At 40.5% G+C, this 19,437-nt stretch overlaps 2 protein-coding genes across 2 annotated transcripts; one reads left to right on the top strand and one right to left on the bottom strand.

The window, feature by feature from the left end:
* Positions 1-6,051: 6,051 nt before the first annotated feature.
* Positions 6,052-7,490, top strand: lbx2 (ladybird homeobox 2; the record flags this gene model as incomplete). Its single annotated transcript, XM_084456507.1, has 2 exons — positions 6,052-6,376; positions 7,030-7,490. 2 exons carry the CDS (start codon positions 6,052-6,054, stop codon positions 7,488-7,490), a joined length of 786 nt encoding a protein of 261 aa, XP_084312633.1.
* Positions 7,491-10,405: 2,915 nt separating this feature from the next.
* On the bottom strand, positions 10,406-16,503 carry pcgf1 (polycomb group ring finger 1; the record flags this gene model as incomplete). Its single annotated transcript, XM_084456570.1, has 9 exons — positions 10,406-10,534; positions 11,037-11,117; positions 12,452-12,538; positions 13,109-13,151; positions 13,260-13,365; positions 13,498-13,569; positions 13,720-13,872; positions 14,751-14,856; positions 16,417-16,503. The coding sequence occupies 9 exons, from the start codon at positions 16,501-16,503 to the stop codon at positions 10,484-10,486; spliced, it is 786 nt and encodes a 261-aa protein (XP_084312696.1). The 3' UTR covers positions 10,406-10,483.
* Positions 16,504-19,437: the final 2,934 nt, after the last annotated feature.

Raw genomic sequence — 19,437 nt, 5'->3', positions numbered from 1 at the left:
TCATATATAGTAATTCAATGTCAACTTTCATTAATAAGATTATTCAGGGCAAATTGAAAATAAGGGGTATGGACAATGAATGCCTGTAATTTCCTACTGTCGTTGAATACATCTGAGTTCAAATCCACCACATCATCATGCTCTCATAGAGGTCAGGTTGGGGATACTGTGGCTTTGGATGCCATGTTCAAAGACAAGTTCACCCCACTAAGCTTCCTCCAACATGCAGGCCATGGCAGAGAGAAAGAGAGAGAGAGGGGAGGGGGGGGGGGCAGAGAGAGAGAGAGAGAGAGGGGGGGGCGGGGGGGGGGGCAGAGAGAAAGAGAGAGAGAGGGGGGGCGGGGGGGGGGCAGAGAGAGAGAGAGAGAGAGAGAGGGGGGGGCGGGGGGGGCAGAGAGAGAGAGAGAGAAAGAGTGTGTGTGTGTGTGCGTGCGTGCGTATGTGTGTTGTACATTTGCAGCTGGCATCAGAGTGACTAAATATTTTGAAGAGGAAATGAGTTTTATCAAAATGTTAGCCTAATTTTAAGATTACAATGTTTTCGATGTAAAATTCAAAATGCAAAATTTCAGCTCACACTGAAGTACGATGATAATGACCAGTATGATGATTACATTATTATTATTATTATTATTATTATTATTGTTGTTGTTGTTGTGTTTGTTGTTGTTGTTGTTGTGTTTGTTGTTGTTGCTTTTGTTGTTTTTGTTTTTGTTGTTGTTGGTGGTATTATTGTTATTATTAATAATATTATTAGGCTATTGGTAGTAGTAATAGGCTTATTATTACTGTGAACAATAATGGCAATAACAACAACAATCGTGATGCTGCTACTACTACTACTATAATAATAATAATAATAAGTATTATTATTATTATCGTTATTATTGTTATTATTATATTATTATTATTAGTAGTAGTAGTAGTTATAGTAGTATTGTTGTTGTTATTAATAAGAATAATAATCATAATAATATGCATATTATCAAAATGATCTTGTGTTATCCTCGTATGTCATTGTTGTTGTTATTGTCATTATGATGATGATGATGATGATGATGATGATGTTTTTGTTTTTGTTTTTTTATAATCGGGCCCTATACTGGACAAAATTATTAGCAGAACAAAAAAAAGAACAAAAAAGACTGAGTTGCTTTCATCATTGTTGATAATAATGAAAATGAACGAAGATGTTTAACTTTATCTTCCACAGCTCGTCTTTGTCCTGTTTCATATCAGTTTCCTTGGATTACTATCTCGTTTCTAATAGGGTACAGTAATAATACGCCTCTAATGAAGCCAATCAAGGCTCGCGGGCCAGGAACGTATAGGCCTAATGCGCTCTAATACTGCTCAACCCTCTCGCCGGGTGCTTGCCCTCCCACATCTTCCTTTATGATCTTAAATGGACCCTAGTGGGGCATTAGCGTGGACCAACACGACTCCCGGGGTGCAGTCCCTGACCCGCAGGAGAACATAGCCTACCACAAAGGTGAGTGGGCTGTGAAGCCGTTTGGCACTCCGTGTTTGGGGCTCTACTCTGTTGGGAATCCAAACATTTGTCAACCAGTAAAAAAGGGTAAAACAACAGGTAAACACGAAGGAGCACCATAATAGATTGTTATTGTTTTAAGGGCGTTGCAGAGGGATACAAAAGGTAAATGGACCATTTCATCCTTACATCCCGAAACGCCCACACACACACACACACACACACACACACACACACACCCGCAACAACAACAGTTCCACGAATAATGCCGTCCACTGCTCACGATTGTGTTTGTGTGCGTATGCGTGTTATTAACACGACCTTTCAAAACAGCTTGAAGATTGTCTGCATTGCCTCCTTGAAGTGGTGCTTTACGTATAGCCTAAAATATGGAAGTAATAATAATAATAATAATAATTATTATTATTATTATTATTATAAGCAATTATCATACTCATAATCACAATAGCCACACAAATAGAATAATAGCTAAATTATATTAAGGATACTATTAAGAAGAAGAATGTAGGCCTACGTGTTACTTTTATATGTGCAGGTATCCTACTGTTCTAATTTCCACCTCAGTATATTTGTTTTTTTAATTAGGCTACATTATGTCACTTGTCACTTGTACTTTATGTGCGACTGAATGATCACATTGACTGGTTTATGACACCAGTGGGGTAGACGAACTCATTTACTATAGTTAGACAATAAAAACAGATTGATTAGTAGATTAGATTGACTCGGTCATCACAGGAGTAGGGTCGCGTGTATGTGGACGGTCAGCCTCAGGTTTCAGAGACCATGTCGAGCTCATAAAGAGGACCACGGTACAGAAGGGGATGCAATGGAAAGCAACACAACTGAGCCAGACCCAGCAAACCCTCTCCGTTACACTGCAGGCGTTCATTAGCCTACTCTCACGTGTCACCGCACGCTCTCGCGTTAATGCCAGTGTTCAGTATTGTGTTAGGCTATATTGTAGTTATTACCGCTGTTTGTTTGTTGTTGTTTTTTGTAACAACTGGGGACAGCAACCGGTGTGGGAAGAGAATTATAAGACTGTTTTTTAGATCTGTCCAATGACAGTTGGCTTATTTACAGAAGTCGGCCTGGTTGTCAGTGTATGAATGAATGTGAATGAATGAACAAATCATATCCTAATGATTATGATCAATTTGAGAAACGTAGCCTATTAAAATGTCTTGTCTTGTGTTTCGAGATGTATATCTTGGATATTACAATTACATTTTGTTGCACTGCCATTTCAGTAGGCTATTAATCTGTCGGCCTATTTGAAACAAAAAAAAAAGTTTATACTGTAACTGCATTGTTTCATCAAATAGGCTACGTCTATCTAATGTAGACTGTCATACGTTTGACGATGCCAACATTCGGCTTGTATTAGGTGATGTTATTTTGAATAGGCCGAGGCGTTGGCGTTCCAGCAGACTGTTTCACATCTCCAGCTCCAGGATATGTGAGAGGCGGTGAGCACCATCCGAGTACGGGAAACACAGACAGAGCTATAGAGTAGAAAAGCAACTCCCTTAAGACTTGATGATTGATGATGTCAGGTGTTCTGTTTCTAATTAACGTTTAAATTAAGCCAAAGAAAACCTTTCGAATTAGCGCTGCTCTGCTTGAGACCATAAAGATCATTAGAAACATGTTTGGGTGAGAGACATCGGTGGAATCACCTTTAGAACTATCAATGCTTGTCGCATTTAAGGGAAATATAACACCATCACTTGCCCCATGGTCCGTTTACCTGCTGACTTGCGGAATGGAATGACCGTACATCCTCTTTGCGGGGATAAAGCCTGCAGAAAGTTCACCCAAAATGTTTTCTCTTAAAATGATCTGCACCCGTAATGAGTAGACCAATTCAGAATTTCATTTGGACGATATCCTCAGCATCCGATCCGCGGCAATATCCTAGCGCTTTATATGTTTGCAGCTGGATAATATGCTTTATGCTTCAGGTGTGCAGCTATGGTGGCTTAAGTTGACCCTAAACATTAGCCTATGATTGGATTGAAGAACAAGAATAATGCAGAATAATATCTGAGGTTGTGCCTCAATTGGGGTGATTCAACTGTCCTCCATGTGATAGAAAGTCATCTGTTGCCCCCTGGGTCATAGTAGGTCCATAGATAACTACACTATTAATTGATTATAAAATATGTGTAGGCTATAATAAATAGGATATGCATTGTGTCTTAGTTGTCGCCCTCTTTGTGTTAGACTGGAACGACCAGATTCATGCAAATCTCGATTAAGATTTTTTTTTTTTTTTTAAGTAGGCTATAGGGTTAGGAAGCATATTCGTGGATGGATCCAATATATTGTCACACAATTGCTTTAGCAACACAGGGAAAAAGTGTGTCCACACATTAAATTTAGGCTAGTGATTGAGTGAAATTTTCACTTGTAAAAAATTAAATAATAATGGCTAAAGTTGTGCAATGGGCTCCCCGCCTAGTTGGCCTCGTTTCGGCCTTACGGATGTCTCCATATGGTGTTCTTGGCACAGACAAAACGATGATTCTGTAAGGGGTCGGTTAATGGTTCATGTAGACTATGAAAAAAAAACATTGAATTGAATCGATTATCAAGTTTTCTCAGTATTCACACTATACATAATCATGGTATAATTGTTTTAAAATGTGAAATAATTTGCTTTGTTAGTGCTACTGCGCCTTGGAAGGTTTGAAATCAGACTGGTGTGTAGAAATGCCCCAGGCCAAATATCACTAATAATAGGCACCGAATAACACTTTTGTTTTGCTTTGTGCCAGCACTGTGCTGCAGATGATATGACCATTTGGAGGATGATGCAGAACATATTTAGAAATATCATATTCAGATTGTTTCATATTGCCTATGTAGGCCTATAAAGGTTAAAATATTTTTTCTGCAGGCTATGTGTGATGTCATGTAAAAAAGTGTGTAGAACAATTAAATCACAACTACCCCAACATACATGTTGTTTGTCTTAAAATGTATATGCATATATACAGAAAATATATTTTAGCTATAACATTTCGTTAGCTATAGGCCTATAGAAAAAATATATGTCATTATGCAATATTATCTTATTTACCCTTTAGGTCTTTAGCCTATTACAGTCGAAAAATAGCTTGGAAAACATGTTCAAATGCCAGCAATTTATAAATCTATAGGCTACCTAATTTAGAATCATAATAAAACTAACTAATCGAAAGAGTATCATATGCTATTAGGTTATAATAGATGGTGCAAATAAAAGCCTTTCATCACGCATCGGTTCTGAACCTACCTGCTCCTCGATCGATGTCGAACTTGTTCAATTTCCATCCTGCATCCATCCCTCTATATGGTATAGCCCGGGCATCGTCTGAATTTTAATTCGCATCATTAACAATGGCGAGACACAAGGACCGTGACAGCCCCTCTGTATCCCGTCTCTTTACCTGCGGAAGCTCAACAGATCACAAAGTATTTGTCACAGCGTCATACTATATTAACAGCGCATGGCATTCTATGGAAAGGTCTGCACTGTAACTCAAAAAAGGACACAAACGATTTAACGTTCCGTCATCATGCCCTGGTTGCTTTGATTTTGAAATAGATATTTTTGCATTTAGATACATTAACAAAATCAATAGCAAAGCCAGTTTTGTTTTGGAGTCAGATCATTTTTTGTAAACTAGCTATGTCAACTCTGGGCATGGGGTGACCATTTAAAAGCTAAGCTTTAGTTTCTGCACAAATAGACAACTATTAGCCTACCATTAGTCTATTGAACATGGGCATTGAGTTCAAAGATCAGCTTTATTTTTGCCTGCTACTATCCAAAATATGCTTCAGGCTGTAGGATATTTTGTGAATATTAAAGTATCATGGTGTCCATGCATGGCAATTATTCTGTTTCACTCCTTTCCGCTGCTCTTTTTTATAGCCTACGTTTACCATTATTGGAATGCGCCATATGCATTCGTTTACTAGCGTCAACTTTCCCTTTCTAGAGAAACAAGAGCAGCCAGTAGGAGAGAGGCAACACATGAATAAACATCTCAAGCCATCTCCCTCTCCTCAAACATCGTCAACACTGGAAACTCCTCCTATTCCCGCGTCCAATTAATTATTATGGTCTGGCCCTTTAAGACGCAGCAGCGGGTCAGCAAGTAGTGTAGTGTTTCTCTAATTGAACTTCGCCCAATCAACAATAACTCGTTAGCAGCTTTCTTTTTCGTGTTCGTTGAGACAGATTTTCCTTGCAGGGATTCGCCCCCAGCCAGTCTTGGTATACTTTCTAAAGATCTTCATGGAACTTCACAGAGCAACTGTCGCTCTCTTGAAGGGAATACATTTCGACTGCCTGTGAACTGCAGACTACGCCCGAAGCATGGTTATTTCGGAGAAAACATTTCAGACAAGCTAAGTTGCAACATTTAAGGTGATAGTACGGGGCTCACAAGAGAGACGTGTATCAGAGGACACACTCGTGGACGCTTATCCGACCATTTGAATGAAATAATCAACTTTTCCAGCAGCAATTCTCTCGGACTGCGATGACCTCCAGTAAAGACATGAAGACAGGCTCCGTGTTGCAGTCCAGTGGCGAGGAGAGGAGAAGAGGTCCGTTAGACCAGCTCCCTCCCCCGGCTAACTCGAACAAGCCTCTGACACCGTTCAGTATCGAGGATATCCTAAACAAACCATCGGTTAAGAAATCAGTTGCTAACATCTGTCCTCCGAGGGTTTTGGAAAAAGTCTCCGGCTCTAATGCTGCACGGAACGGAATCACCACTCCCTCCTCACCGTTATGTGCACTAGAGGAACTGGCCAGCAAAACATTTAAAGGTCTGGAAGTCAGCGTTATACAAGCAGCAGAAGGTGAGCTCTTAAATATTGTTATAATATAGATTTATTATTAACACCATATTTACTAATTCAGATGGGCCTGATTGTTGCAGCTCAATATGAAAATATGTTAATGAACTAAATTTCGATAGTGATACAATTGGTTTTAGTTACTTGTAGGCAGCATAGGCTATTTTAGTGAGCTTCCAGATAATTGACTAAATGTAGCCAAGCAAATGTCTCATGTTGACTTGTAATGGTAGCCTATTAGCCCGAGTACAATCAAGTCTTTCGACACTGAGCTATTTGGAACGAACGTCAGTAGGCCTATTGTTTATATTTGCAGTTGAATCGATGCAAATCCTATCTGCCTCTGTGGGCCAATGTCAAATTAAACTGGAGGCCTTATTTCCCATTTTAAATACGTGATCCACATTAGCTTGCAGCATAAACAGTGGCAGTCGTTACAATAGATGGCCATAGGAAAATCAACAAGTGTCACAGCGAGGTCTTTTTTAGTTTTAAAGTTGTTTAAGTGTATCTGCGTGTAGGCTATTCGATTTAACTGGGCCTGTTGTGGACACACTCAAATACAGTAGCCTAGTAGGATAGGCCCACTTGTTGACATGGTGACTTGTTTTGTCAGGAGAGTACCCTAACTAGCCTATATTTTTGTTTATCCAAAGGTCGAGAGCACGTAAACTCCTTTGGACAGAGGCAGACGTCAAAAAAGAGGAGAAAGTCCCGGACAGCTTTCACAAACCACCAGATATATGAACTTGAGAAGCGATTTTTGTATCAGAAATACCTGTCACCGGCTGACCGAGACCAGATAGCGCAGCAACTGGGGTTAACCAACGCACAGGTCATCACCTGGTTTCAAAACAGAAGGGCCAAGCTCAAGAGAGACTTGGAGGAGATGAAAGCGGACGTGGAGTCACTTAAGAAAATACCTCCACAAGCTCTTCAAAAGCTCGTCACTATGGATGACATTGACGACCCTCAAGGAAGTTCAGGGGCTTTATCACCATGTATCTCACCATCATCACAAGGACACCGGGCATTCCCCCAGTCTCCTGGCTCATCCAGAGACCAAACCACAGATGAATTCTCAGAAGAGGACGAAGAAATTGAAGTGGATGATTGACATTAAGCCCGTGTTTTAAGAAAGGGCATTTTTCCAACTTTTGCACGGATATTGACATAAGGAGAATTTTAACTGGAAAGGAAGGTTTGCTTTCTCCTCTTCTCCATTTTAATTTATTCACAAACTGTAAAGCCTTCCAGATGACCGTTTTTAATTTCACCAAATTATTTGAGGAATACGTCTTTCTTCCAATAGGATATGAAAAATATTTAGTGGTATGGTACAGATCAAGACTACAAACTGTAGGCCTATGCAGGCTACATGTTAAAAAAAAAAAAAGAAAAAAAAAAGTTGTGCAATTATTTTGTTTAGTAATTCATCTTCATTATCATAGCTGCTAAAGGACATTATACCAAATATGACTAGAATATGTCATTAACTACACCAATTCCCCATGTAAAAACTTTTAATATTGGAAACCATGAACAATGAGGTGGATATTAAGAGCAATTTAGATGTAACCTATTGGCTACATTGTATTGAAACCGAAGTTGTTTTGCAAGCATATTTCATACAAACATACCATCAATGTCCAATTGCAAACAAGAATATTGCCAAACCTTTAGGCCTACATGCTATAAGTTATGTATATAAATTAAACAACGAAACATCATATACGCTAATTTGATCGCATTCTATTTAATCAACATGTAAATAAAGGGGATATGATATTTCATTTTGTTTTCTGCAATTACCTAAATTCTGTGTCAAACATGCACGTGTAATGCATCAGCTGCTGTGTACGTCTAACGTGAATCTATAGGTGAAATGTGTTTTTGTGTGTTCATCTGAAAACATTGGTTAAGGCCACTGAATATTGGCCAATTAGCCTTCTGTTCTGAAGTGCCTTGTGCTCAATTAGCAGCGGTTGAACACGTTCTTCCTTTCTACACTCTCTCTCTCCCCCCCCCCCCCTCTCTCTCTCTTTCGAATAACAGTTGTCACAAGAAGGTTAGGACTCGGGGCTGTGTCAGAAAAGGCTGCTACCACTACAGCGCCATATGGTTTATGTATTGTCTTTAACACAAGCTAGTCAACATGATTGATTAGGTTAACCCGCCTTTGCCGCACATAAACAGTTTTCACTGAGCCTGGCAGCAATAATGGTAGTCTACGCATCTGCCACCCTTTCGATGAGTGTGTTGGAGGAAAAAATCGCTCATGAATAGCAATTGGTTAGCGTTAGGATCCTAATGAATAAATCTCTATAGGAATCAATGGAAATAGAAGAACGTTGCCTTTCTCTCCTGCATTCTTGTTGTTCCAACTGCAGGCTGCTTGAATATCTGTCGGTCCATTTGTAACACTTGTAACGAGATCAAACAGAGGACGGGACGCAAGGGCACACAATAGATGTAATCGCTTGGAATGATTGAGGTTGAAAAGTCAATATGGTCTCAATTGTAATGGGTGCTATTGTGAAGTGGCATCCGCGAGAAGTTTAGCCTATAGGTCTACGCTTACGTTCGTTCTTTGAGAAAAGCGAGTTGATCTGCAGCAGGATATTAGGCCCACTCTTGTCCAACTTTGGACCCGATTTTTAATTCCAGACTAACACTGAAGGGCATACCCTACCTGGTTTAGACTGCCGTGTGTGTGTGTGTGTGTGTGTGTGTGTGTGTGTGTGTGTGTGTGTGTGTGTGGAGGGGGGGGTTGTTTAACGAATATATAGTATGCAATAGGCATGGGGCAGATACACAAGTGGTGCCTTGAATTCTGTCATTCAGATTTTTTATTAAAACATAACCGGCTATTTTGAAGGCAGAGCATGTGTAAAGGTCGCAGCCGCTTGCAAGTGTAGCCTACAGCAATGAGCGTTATGGCTCATAATGCAATACGCACACATCCACAAGGCTGTGGCATTGTGGCACAACGCAAAGACATTAGGTCAAAACCTGATTCATTGAAAATACTATTGTTATAAATGATGACACTCATAGTTATCTATGCAAGTGCAGACCATCGATTCCCGTTGGTCTTTGAAAAGAAGCAGCCTGACAACAAACTGCATATGGGAATCCTGTGTGCTTAGGACAGGTGTGTGTGTGTGTGTGTATTGAATGTTCTTGCTTGAATATTGTACCCAGAGTCGCATCTAGCTGTAAGGACGCTGGCATGGCTACTGTAAAATGGAATATTAAACCAGAAGGTGAGATTGCAGAGGCCCTAATTATTACTTCTATTGGATCGAAAAATGAGGGCGTTTTAAAATACATGATTTAAAGCACACGCTTACAAGGTCACTTATGACTACAAAAACAAATAACCGTTCTTTGGTTTATGGAAACTAATTTAGGCAAAACTTTGAATTTCTTAGTGATATAAATATTTTGGTAAATTGATATTTGTAAAATAAATATTGCTGACTGTAAGTGATACAGAGCAGATGGTAAAAGAAGAAAAAAATATTTGTGGTTGCAGCAAGTATTCTGGAAAAGAATCAGATTCTCTACTGATTAGTCCGTGAGAGAGAGAGAGATATCTACTATCTGCATTTCACGTGCCTCATGTTCCAGGGTTTGACCAATGGTTTTTGTTCCTACCCAGTTACCTAAACTGAGTCAGATTAAGGGAATATCAAGTCTGCCACCTAGTGTTTATTAGTTGTCAGTTCCCCAATATGTTGATTGGACATTGATTTGTTGGCTACAATGCTTTTAAAATCACAATAGTTTATATATTAAATCACAATATCTTATATAACTTTTGAAGTCACAATACTTTACATACCCAGACAATAAAATACCCAGAACAGGACAATTCTTCTTTCTCTTCGATTATTCGCTCCCCCATGAACAAATCTGATGTTATCCTGTTTTAATATTTATAGTAAATTAAGCAAAGAATACAGTTTCTTTTTCACTTATATTTATTTTCAAAAATACAAAAAAAGGAAAATAAGTATGTGTACACAAAAAACACTATTAAAATAGAATATATATATATATAATACAAAATATGTACAGCTGAAGTCCTTGGGAGGGAACCCTGTCCTATCTTGTCCGTTTGTCCTTGATGGTGTAGTGAAGCACCAATGGCTGCGCCTATGGAGACAGATCCGTTTTACACACTGTGCACCTAAATCTCAATAACACAAAATTAGCAAATTGCAGAGGAAACTTGGACAATTTAATATTTTCTCCAAAGCAAGTTTGCGAAAAATTCATTCTAGAAATTAAGAGTCTACACAGTGGCCGCTTTATTACGTACAAATAAAGTGACCACTGAAGTCATATTGGCCATGTAATCCATGAAACATATTCAGATGGAGTTTAAAGTATATGCTTTGGTGGTTTTATTGATTTAAAGACCAAGTCATGAATTACCTTTTGTGCCAGACAGTACTTAAGTACTAATTGGATAATTATCGTACTATTATCTTCCATTGAATATTAATTTGTAGCATTACACATCTCTATATGAACTAGCCTCAATGTTCTGTATCTGCCCATGCAGGTTTTCTATGAACGTCCAAGTGGAAAAATCTGTTTGAAGTGTTGAGGAATTTGGTATGAAATGCGCTGGCTCCACATTAGAGTGCTGTACCTTGCCAAACCAGTGGGAGAGCCACAGACGTTTCATGGTCATATGATCTGGGAGGGACTCGTTATTGAGCAACATCTGGACCTGCAGATCAACAGAGACCACAACAACATGAGAGAGAGAGAGACCTGCAGATCAACAGAGACCACAACAACATGAGAGAGAGAGACCTGCAGATCAACAGAGACCACAACAACATGAGAGAGAGAGACCTGCAGATCAACAGAGACCACAACAACATGAGAGAGAGAGACCTGCAGATCAACAGAGACCACAACAACATGAGAGAGAGAGACCTGCAGATCAACAGAGACCACAACTTCATTAACCAGAGGGAGTGACCTGGGGCCTGGACAGCCGGCTCAATACATTTTCATTAACTGGCTCCACAAAGCCTAATAGCTGCAATCACGCATAAGTGGTGTAGCAACGGTGGTTAGCAACTCGCTAAGGCAACCTAGGTTTTCCCAATCTACTGTAGCTATGAGCATGTTCGTGTAAAAGGGGAGGTGTTTGAACCATATGATCAAGCGAAAAAATGGACAAGTCTACAAGGGCCTTTTTTTTCACAAGATGAGCAAACTATAATGTTAAACAAATATGAAGAATTAAAATATATATATATATAATCCAGGCTAAAAGCAGCAGAGTTGCTGCTGCCAAAGGCAAGAAGGAAGGCTGACTATAATTAATTACAATTGTGTATTCCATTAAATTAATCTGTTGCTTAGATGTATTCTCTAAGCGTAAGGCTCATTTTAGCCTTTAATCTTTCAGCTGCAGCCCAACAGTATTAAACTGCCTTGGGAGCAAATAAAGAACAAATATAAAAAAACAATTTAAACTAGTAAGTATAGGCTTAAAAACACAAGCCAATGCATACAGTCTGTGGGATTGTAAGCAGTTATTTTAGACGTGTTGACCCATTATCTCAAACATAACCAGCTCCGGTTAGGTCTGCAGTTACAATGGCGATGTACCCCGGGAAAAAGTGAACCACTCTAGTGACACTGAAAATCCAGGGTTACACTGCTTCGTAGTACAGCCCAGATCAGCAGAGAGGGTGCACATGACAGAGGACGTAGACAGTGAGCATGGCCAGTCTGAGACATCTCCTTCTACAGAAGGAGCTATGCATTTAACAGTGAAATGTTCACCCACAAACGTCGGCAGAGAAATGTTTCTCAAACTAGCCCTTATGAAAATGAATGTAGAATATATTTTAGTGTTTTGAGCATCTGGAAAGAATCAATACAAAATGTATTACTGTTATTCCTAATTTCAAAGGGTGGTACCATTTCACCATCTATATACATTTTTATTGTAGTTACAAAAAGTGTTCACTGAAATGACATGCACTGTTAGAGGTTAGAAATAATTTAAACTGTGTGTGGACTTGCCAGAAAGAGTCAACTGACCTGGTGCTTCTCCACATTCAGTCGATGACAAAGAACTTTCCGCAGGTGTCTCACCTCAGCTCGGACCGAACAGCGGACAAACTTCTGCTACAGAGACGAAGGAGAGACATATTTGCTTCCACAGTTCCTCACAGACTCAAAACAACCACTGGGTCATTTCTCTCAAATGAAATAGCTTGAGAAATATGGTGTGTGTGTCTTTGTCTTCCCTGGTGTTTGTATATGTATAAATACTAGAGACCATGAAGGAACATGGCAACACCATGCATGCTGAGGCACAAGTTTTTTTTTAATGATCAGCAGCCCAACAATGTAGAACACTGCAAAAGCAACTGACCCAGTAAAGGAACACTGAATTCTGTCAACTGTCAACTGAAAATGTATTTTCGTTTTTGAATACAGCCCACTATCAATTTGTCTTATTTGTTAAAGGGCCATAACAAATGCTACTTTTTGTTTAAGCATAGGAAGGATAACTGGCTAGAAATCCAGCAGCATTTTAGCTCTCAGACTTGTAGAAGAGAGCCCTCTGCTGGAAGAGTAAAGGTATTGTTGTTGGTCAACACTAGCACGCTCAACCTCTACCCTAGAGCACAGCCAAGCAGGTACAGTGTTGCGTGCCAAAACCAAAACCATGTGGTCTTTTCAATGCCTTACCTGAAGAGTAAGTTTAGTCTTGTCTTTTCCAGATAGGGAGGAACTGTAAGGAGGAGAGAGAACAGAGGACTCAGCATTAAAACAGCAGGGATGCTTAGCAACATTTGAGATCAAGAGGAGCTTTTCCAGATCTTTAAAAGGAAGATAATACCTCTGTCTCTCTAGACATAGCGAAACCTGCTCGTCATATCTGTAAAAGTGGGCTTTTGAATGGTCAAAGCTTGTGTACGGCAGTCCTGTTGCGTCTAGTATCGAATCTGGAGAGTCAAACAAGAGTTCAAGATGAATTCATTTCTCACCCGACTATAACTATACATGTCAATTTTTGAGTTCTATCTTTGATACAGTTTACAAACAGTATTGAGGAGCCAGGAGAACAAAACAACTACCTTCCCCTGAGGGCTGGAGCACTCTCTCTAGCCCCCGTGACTGATAGAATTCCTTTATTCTCTTATCCTCACCTGTTTATGAAGAATTAAAACATTCAATGTAAAAGATCACATCACATTTGAACACCAGCATCTTGCCGCTTATTGTTTTTGTCTGATGTTACAATCCAGCGTCCAGTTCAGACCACTGATACTGTGGAGGATACGTGATGACAAACTTACTTTCTTGAAGTCCTGGAACCAGTTTGTAGACAATGTCTTGCATCACTCGATCCAATTTCAGGTTCAGTAAAGGCTGTGTTTCATGGATTTTGATGTTGCACATTGGACAATACTTGCTGGTTTGGAGGTACTTCACAATACAGCTTTTACAGACTGAAATTGAAGCACAACAAAAAATAAGTATTAACATTATTTAAAATGAATAAGGGCTCTACAAAAAGTAAAGTTGACCATTATTATTTGTCAAAACCTCTATCCCTTCACGGAGTAACAAGAGCCAATTATGAATGTTTCAACAAGGAGGTCATTGACTATAGGTACTACTAGGTCCAACTACTTTCTACTATATACAGGTGCATCTCACAAAATTAGAATATTGTGGAAAGTTAATTATTATCTGCAATTTGATTCAAAAAGTGAAACTTTCATATATTATTGATTCATTACACATGTAGTGAAATATTTCAAGGCTGATTGCCTCGTTGATGCAGTAATTTGTGCAAAAGGAGCCCCCACCAAGTATTGAGTGTATAAATGAACATAGTGAGCATACTGTACATTCATAAAGATTAAAAAAAAAAAGGCTTGAAGTATTTCACTTTGTGTAATGGATCTAGAATACATGAAAGTTCCACTGTTTGAATTAAATTACAGAAAATAATGGACTTTTTCACAATATTCAAATTTTTTGGGATGCACCTGTATGTTCTTCTCCCTAGATATTCAAATAGACACAGTAAAGGACTGCTACTACACCGCCTCTAGTTTGTATAGAAAAGCCGATCTGGGCCATATATGGGCCAGATGCAATACTTATGGCTTAGTTCCGGCCCATTTATGGTCCACATCGGCTTGCTATCACAGTGAGATTATTAAAAAGTTTGGCTGGGCACTTTTATCCAAAGTGACTTAAAATAAGTAGGCTACTTTTTGTATTTTTGTTTAGAGTAAGTGAACCATAAAGCCTATAAGAACAAGTGACATCCGCAGTTGCAGTGCTAAATCATACACATATACACGTTATTACTTACAGGTATGCAAACACTCTGTTATAGTTGTGGCATCGATGAAGTACCCAGCACACAGATAGCAAACAATATGCTCGTTTAGGTCTTTGATCTTCAATTTGACCTCCTCCTGCAAAAAATGAATGAGACACGTTGAGAATTTGGAGGCAAGAATGAAGAATGAGTTGTGTGAGAACGAAATAATGGTTATTCTTATCCACTGTACCGCGTAAGTGGGGTTGTCATCTAATTTAAACGTTCCCCCCCAGATTAAATCATGTAGGCTACATTCAGTCGTAGACGTCAGTCAGCGCCGTTACATTCGTGCACACGCAAAAACATCAACAAAAGTAAGAACGTCCCGTGCGCCTCTCCAAGGTGCCTCTCCAAGGTGCCTACCCATTTCTCTCCAAGGTACCTACCCATTTCTCTCCAAGGTGCCTACCCATTTCTCTCCAAGGTGCCTAGTACCCATTTCTCTCCAAGGTGCCTAGTACCCATTTCTCTCCAAGGTGCCTACCCATTTCTCTCCAAGGTGCCTACCCATTTCTCTCCAAGGTGCCTACCCATTTCTCTCCAAGGTGCCTACCCATTTCTCTCCAAGGTGCCTACCCATTTCTCTCCAAAGTGCCTACCCATTTCTCTCCAAAGTGCCTACCCATTTCTCTCCAAGGTGCCTACCCATTCCGTCGTTAGGTACATTTGTCGGTAACTAGAGCCATTTCTACAATCCAGTCATTTCTGAGATTCAACAATCCAGCTCTTATCGGTAAGTAACGTAATCCCAGAACACCCCACTGGACAGTACGGAGCCACGCTGTAGGCGTATACCAGGAAGGTTACTACTAGGAAGGTTACTACTAGGAAGGCTACTACTAGGAAGGTTACTACTAGGAAGGTTACTACTAGGAAGGTTACTACTAGGAAGGCTACTACTAGGAAGGTTACTACTAGGAAGGTTACTACTAGGAAGGTTACTACTAGGAAGGTCACTACTAGGAAGGTTACTACTAGGAAGGTTACTACTAGGAAGGTTACTACTAGGAAGGTTACTAATAGGAAGGCTACTACTAGGAAGGTTACTACTAGGAAGGTTACTACTAGGAAGGTTACTACTAGGAAGGTTACTACTAGGAAGGCTACTACTAGGAAGGTTACTACTAGGAAGGTTACTACTAGGAAGGTTACTACTAGGAAGGTTACTACTAGGAAGGTTACTACTAGGAAGGTCACCCTATTTAACCAGCTAACTAAGCTCCACCTGCGCAATGAATGTGTGAGCTAGCTCGCTATGTAACGTAGCAAACTTGTTCGCCATTACCAACGATATAAAGTCGCACATAGCTTTGAAATATGTTCTCGTACATCTCACGCTGGGGACTTAGACACAGAGACGCATGGTTATTGTGAATAAGTAAAGGTAAATAGAGCGATATGAGTGTAAAAGAAGAGCGTACATTGTTGCCCACGGGACCTTACGATGTAGTCCAGAACAACAACACGGGGGGACTCTCCCACTCGCGCATGCGCACACTGTCTCTCACAGCTCTCTCCATCATGTCTCTGACACGGAGATGAACAGACTCTCTGGTTTCCCCCTCTCACCCGAAGCCCCCCAGCCCTAGACCCAGCAAACAACATCTACTGGGCCACGTCGGATCGAAGAGGTCCCAAATAAAACGACACTTGCCTCATTCCTCAACGGGTCGAGCTTGTAGACGGACTGAAGTTGATTTCTTAGCCGCATAGCTATCGCCATTGGACCTTGCTCCGCCATCTTTGGAGAATGTGCTTTCTTCCGGGTATCAGAGAGCATGTTCAGAGGGAACACAGAGGGCGGGCTCATCACACCCAGCCAGCAGCATTATTCAATTTACCAACAATCCTGGCCAGGAGCCTGCAACGGGTGGCATAAACAACTAGTGATTGATTTTATTTATTTTTATTTATTTTTAAGACAGGGACAAGGTACAGTAGACATTTACCCTATAGAATAGGGAGAGATGCACTGTACAAGGTTATAGCTAGACAGCTAATTTCCACCCGCAGTCCCTGGGCAAATAAATATACAGTCTTAAAATAGTGGGGCAAATAAATTATAGTAAATTATATATTTCCGTTAGTTCAGTAAAGTTTCTCTTACATGTGTAGGCTATAGCAAAATATAAAGATTGGGTTCGTTCTGTGTCAGATCAGGAGTGGACAGTGAAATCTGGGGCACAGAATTTAGATCCCATATCACTCCATTTATTATAATAGCCTACCTATATCCTATAATACCCACAGCTAGTTGTCTGTCTTGGTATGAACAACAAAGAAGTCTCAAACCTGGAGCTCTCCACCCTACTGCACTGTTGTTTGACAACAACGTTTCCTCATTCTTAACCAGTTCGGATGTAATGACTCAAACAAACCTAATGACTTTCTATAGGCTACTCAAATCTGAATCACACATTGATCACCTCTAGTAGGCCCGATATGGCAGGCCACATTTAATAAGCAGCAAACACAATTAGCCTATGCGTAAATGCCATCTTGACAGTCAGTAGATGGCACTGCAGGCTTACAATTCAATATGGTTAGTTGGTCGACAATGTGAACCTGCTTGAGGACCTCAAGCACGGTCTTGCTGTTTTTACTGTAGACCAACTAGACATAGCCTACTGAATTTTACGCCTGAAATTGAGGAGCTTTCTCAGCTTTCCAGTTAGGAGGATCATGTAGGCTAACCAATGTTATAGAGCTGTACATTTTGCCAGTAGAATGATATGATATTCGTCAAGCTCAATAATTGTAGGCTACTGTATTGGATTGCCACTTGGTTGCCTCACAGGTTATTTCATTTTAAGGCTTTTGACTACTCAACACTGTTCTTGGGCTGGAGTGAAAACTTGTCGAGTGTCGACCTGTCCTATTCAATGTAGGACTAGCCTATTTCTTCAAATATAAAGAGCTGCACTGGCCTGCAATTCCTGAATTTAACATAAAACTGATTATTGGAAGGAATATGTAAACTATGCAGTACCGTGAAGGGTACTTTGCAGACTATATCTAAGACAGATGCATAAAGAGAGAGGGAGATGCTATATCCACCAAGTCCAGATTTGATGCAGTCAATCTAAATCGGAAGATGGAAACAGGACAAGCAATATTTCATTCTTGGCAGCCTGTAGTTGAAAAGCCGTCGTGATCAGTCTCGCTTCACTGAGCCTTTATAGTCAGGCCTTGTGTCCCTGCTGTCTGCCATTTCCTCTTGCTGTGTGTAATGTCTTATCTGTTGGGTCTGCAGGGTCACTGCTTATCTGATTGACAGAGCTTTGACTCCATGCAATATCCAAATAACCTGAGGGCCCCGAGATGCTGAGGGATCAGAGAATGGCAAAACACATCAGCAATGAGAGAGAGAGAGAAAGAGAGAGAGAAAGCGACACAAAGCCTTTCATTTCTTCTCATTACCTCACGTAGAACATGGACAATGGAGCCCTTTTTCTTGGACAGTCAGTAAATCTGCTTGACTTTTCTTCCCCTTTATTTGAAATGATGACTTTATCTGATTCAACATCTGACACACCATACAGAGGGTCTTCCCAGCAAGGAACATCTTTCTTGGTGATCAGTGAATGATTGGAAATGGCCATATAGGATAGAATTGCACATGGTGCTCTTTATTAGTGAGAACGCTAGGTGTAGAGTATAGGCCTAGCCATTCATAGGCCTGTACAATATGAGGAGGACAGTCTGATTATGGTTATTAATAGAGATGGAAACTACCTTTATTGGCCATGCTTTATTAATTTGCTGTTGGATTGAATAGAGAACCGATAGAGAGGCCATGCGTGCCTCAGTCCTGGACAGCCTGTGCCAAAAGCAACCAAACAACCATCCTAGGGTGGGAATCTGCACTCCGGCATGCCAGAAAGGAGGCCCCCGTCCCGGGCACACAGACTTGTGCCTCGTCTCCCCCTCTCAGAGCAATCAGAGCATGCAGGGGTAGGCAGCAGCCTTTGTCTCTGCTGCTCCAGCAATTGGCCGCCAAGTGGCAAGCTGATGGCGAGAGCCCTCTGGGCGCTGCTCCAAGGCAATGCTGCTTGGCCTGTTTGAAGCGCTGGGGCAGATTGGTTGATGTAGCGCAAGCCCTTAGGCCTCCCTGGCTGGAAAATGACATGTCAGCCATGTGGGTTTCACTTTTTAAAGCTGTGATCTTAACAGCTAAGGTTTTGAACCCGGGTCTTTGCACACTACATGGTTTAGTCAGACTGGCTAAAAGCCATAGTCTTCTTTTGGCTGACAAATAGGAACCTTCCAGTTATTTCACGTACAATTTGGAGTGATTGGTATTGTTCTCTATATGTGATGTTTACAGCATATGGTATATCACAGAAACACAATCTCCTGGCACATTGCTTCCATGTCCCATGATTCGGTTGCACTAGGACCACTGCAGTGGCTGTGATGCTCCAAGAGGTGTATACAATTTGGTGATAGATATGTGTCGACAGTTCATCTAATAAGGCTTCAACGCTTCAATTTTATTCCTATGGGGGACCTCCCCATCGTCTCCTGCCCATTCATCTCTCTTTGAAACTTTAAAAAAACAGGCACACTTCTTCTCATCTACTGTATCTGCACTCCACACGGAGATGCCCTCACACTTATCCCACTGCCATCTTATCTTCATGGACATTTAAGAGTATAGGGGCAAACGGAAAAC

Source organism: Borostomias antarcticus (genome assembly GCF_949987555.1).
Source record: "Borostomias antarcticus genome assembly, chromosome: 22".
Classification (NCBI taxonomy): domain Eukaryota; kingdom Metazoa; phylum Chordata; class Actinopteri; order Stomiiformes; family Stomiidae; genus Borostomias; species Borostomias antarcticus.
The sequence above is the reverse complement of the archived record's forward strand: the minus strand, read 5'-3'. Positions and strand labels throughout refer to the sequence as shown.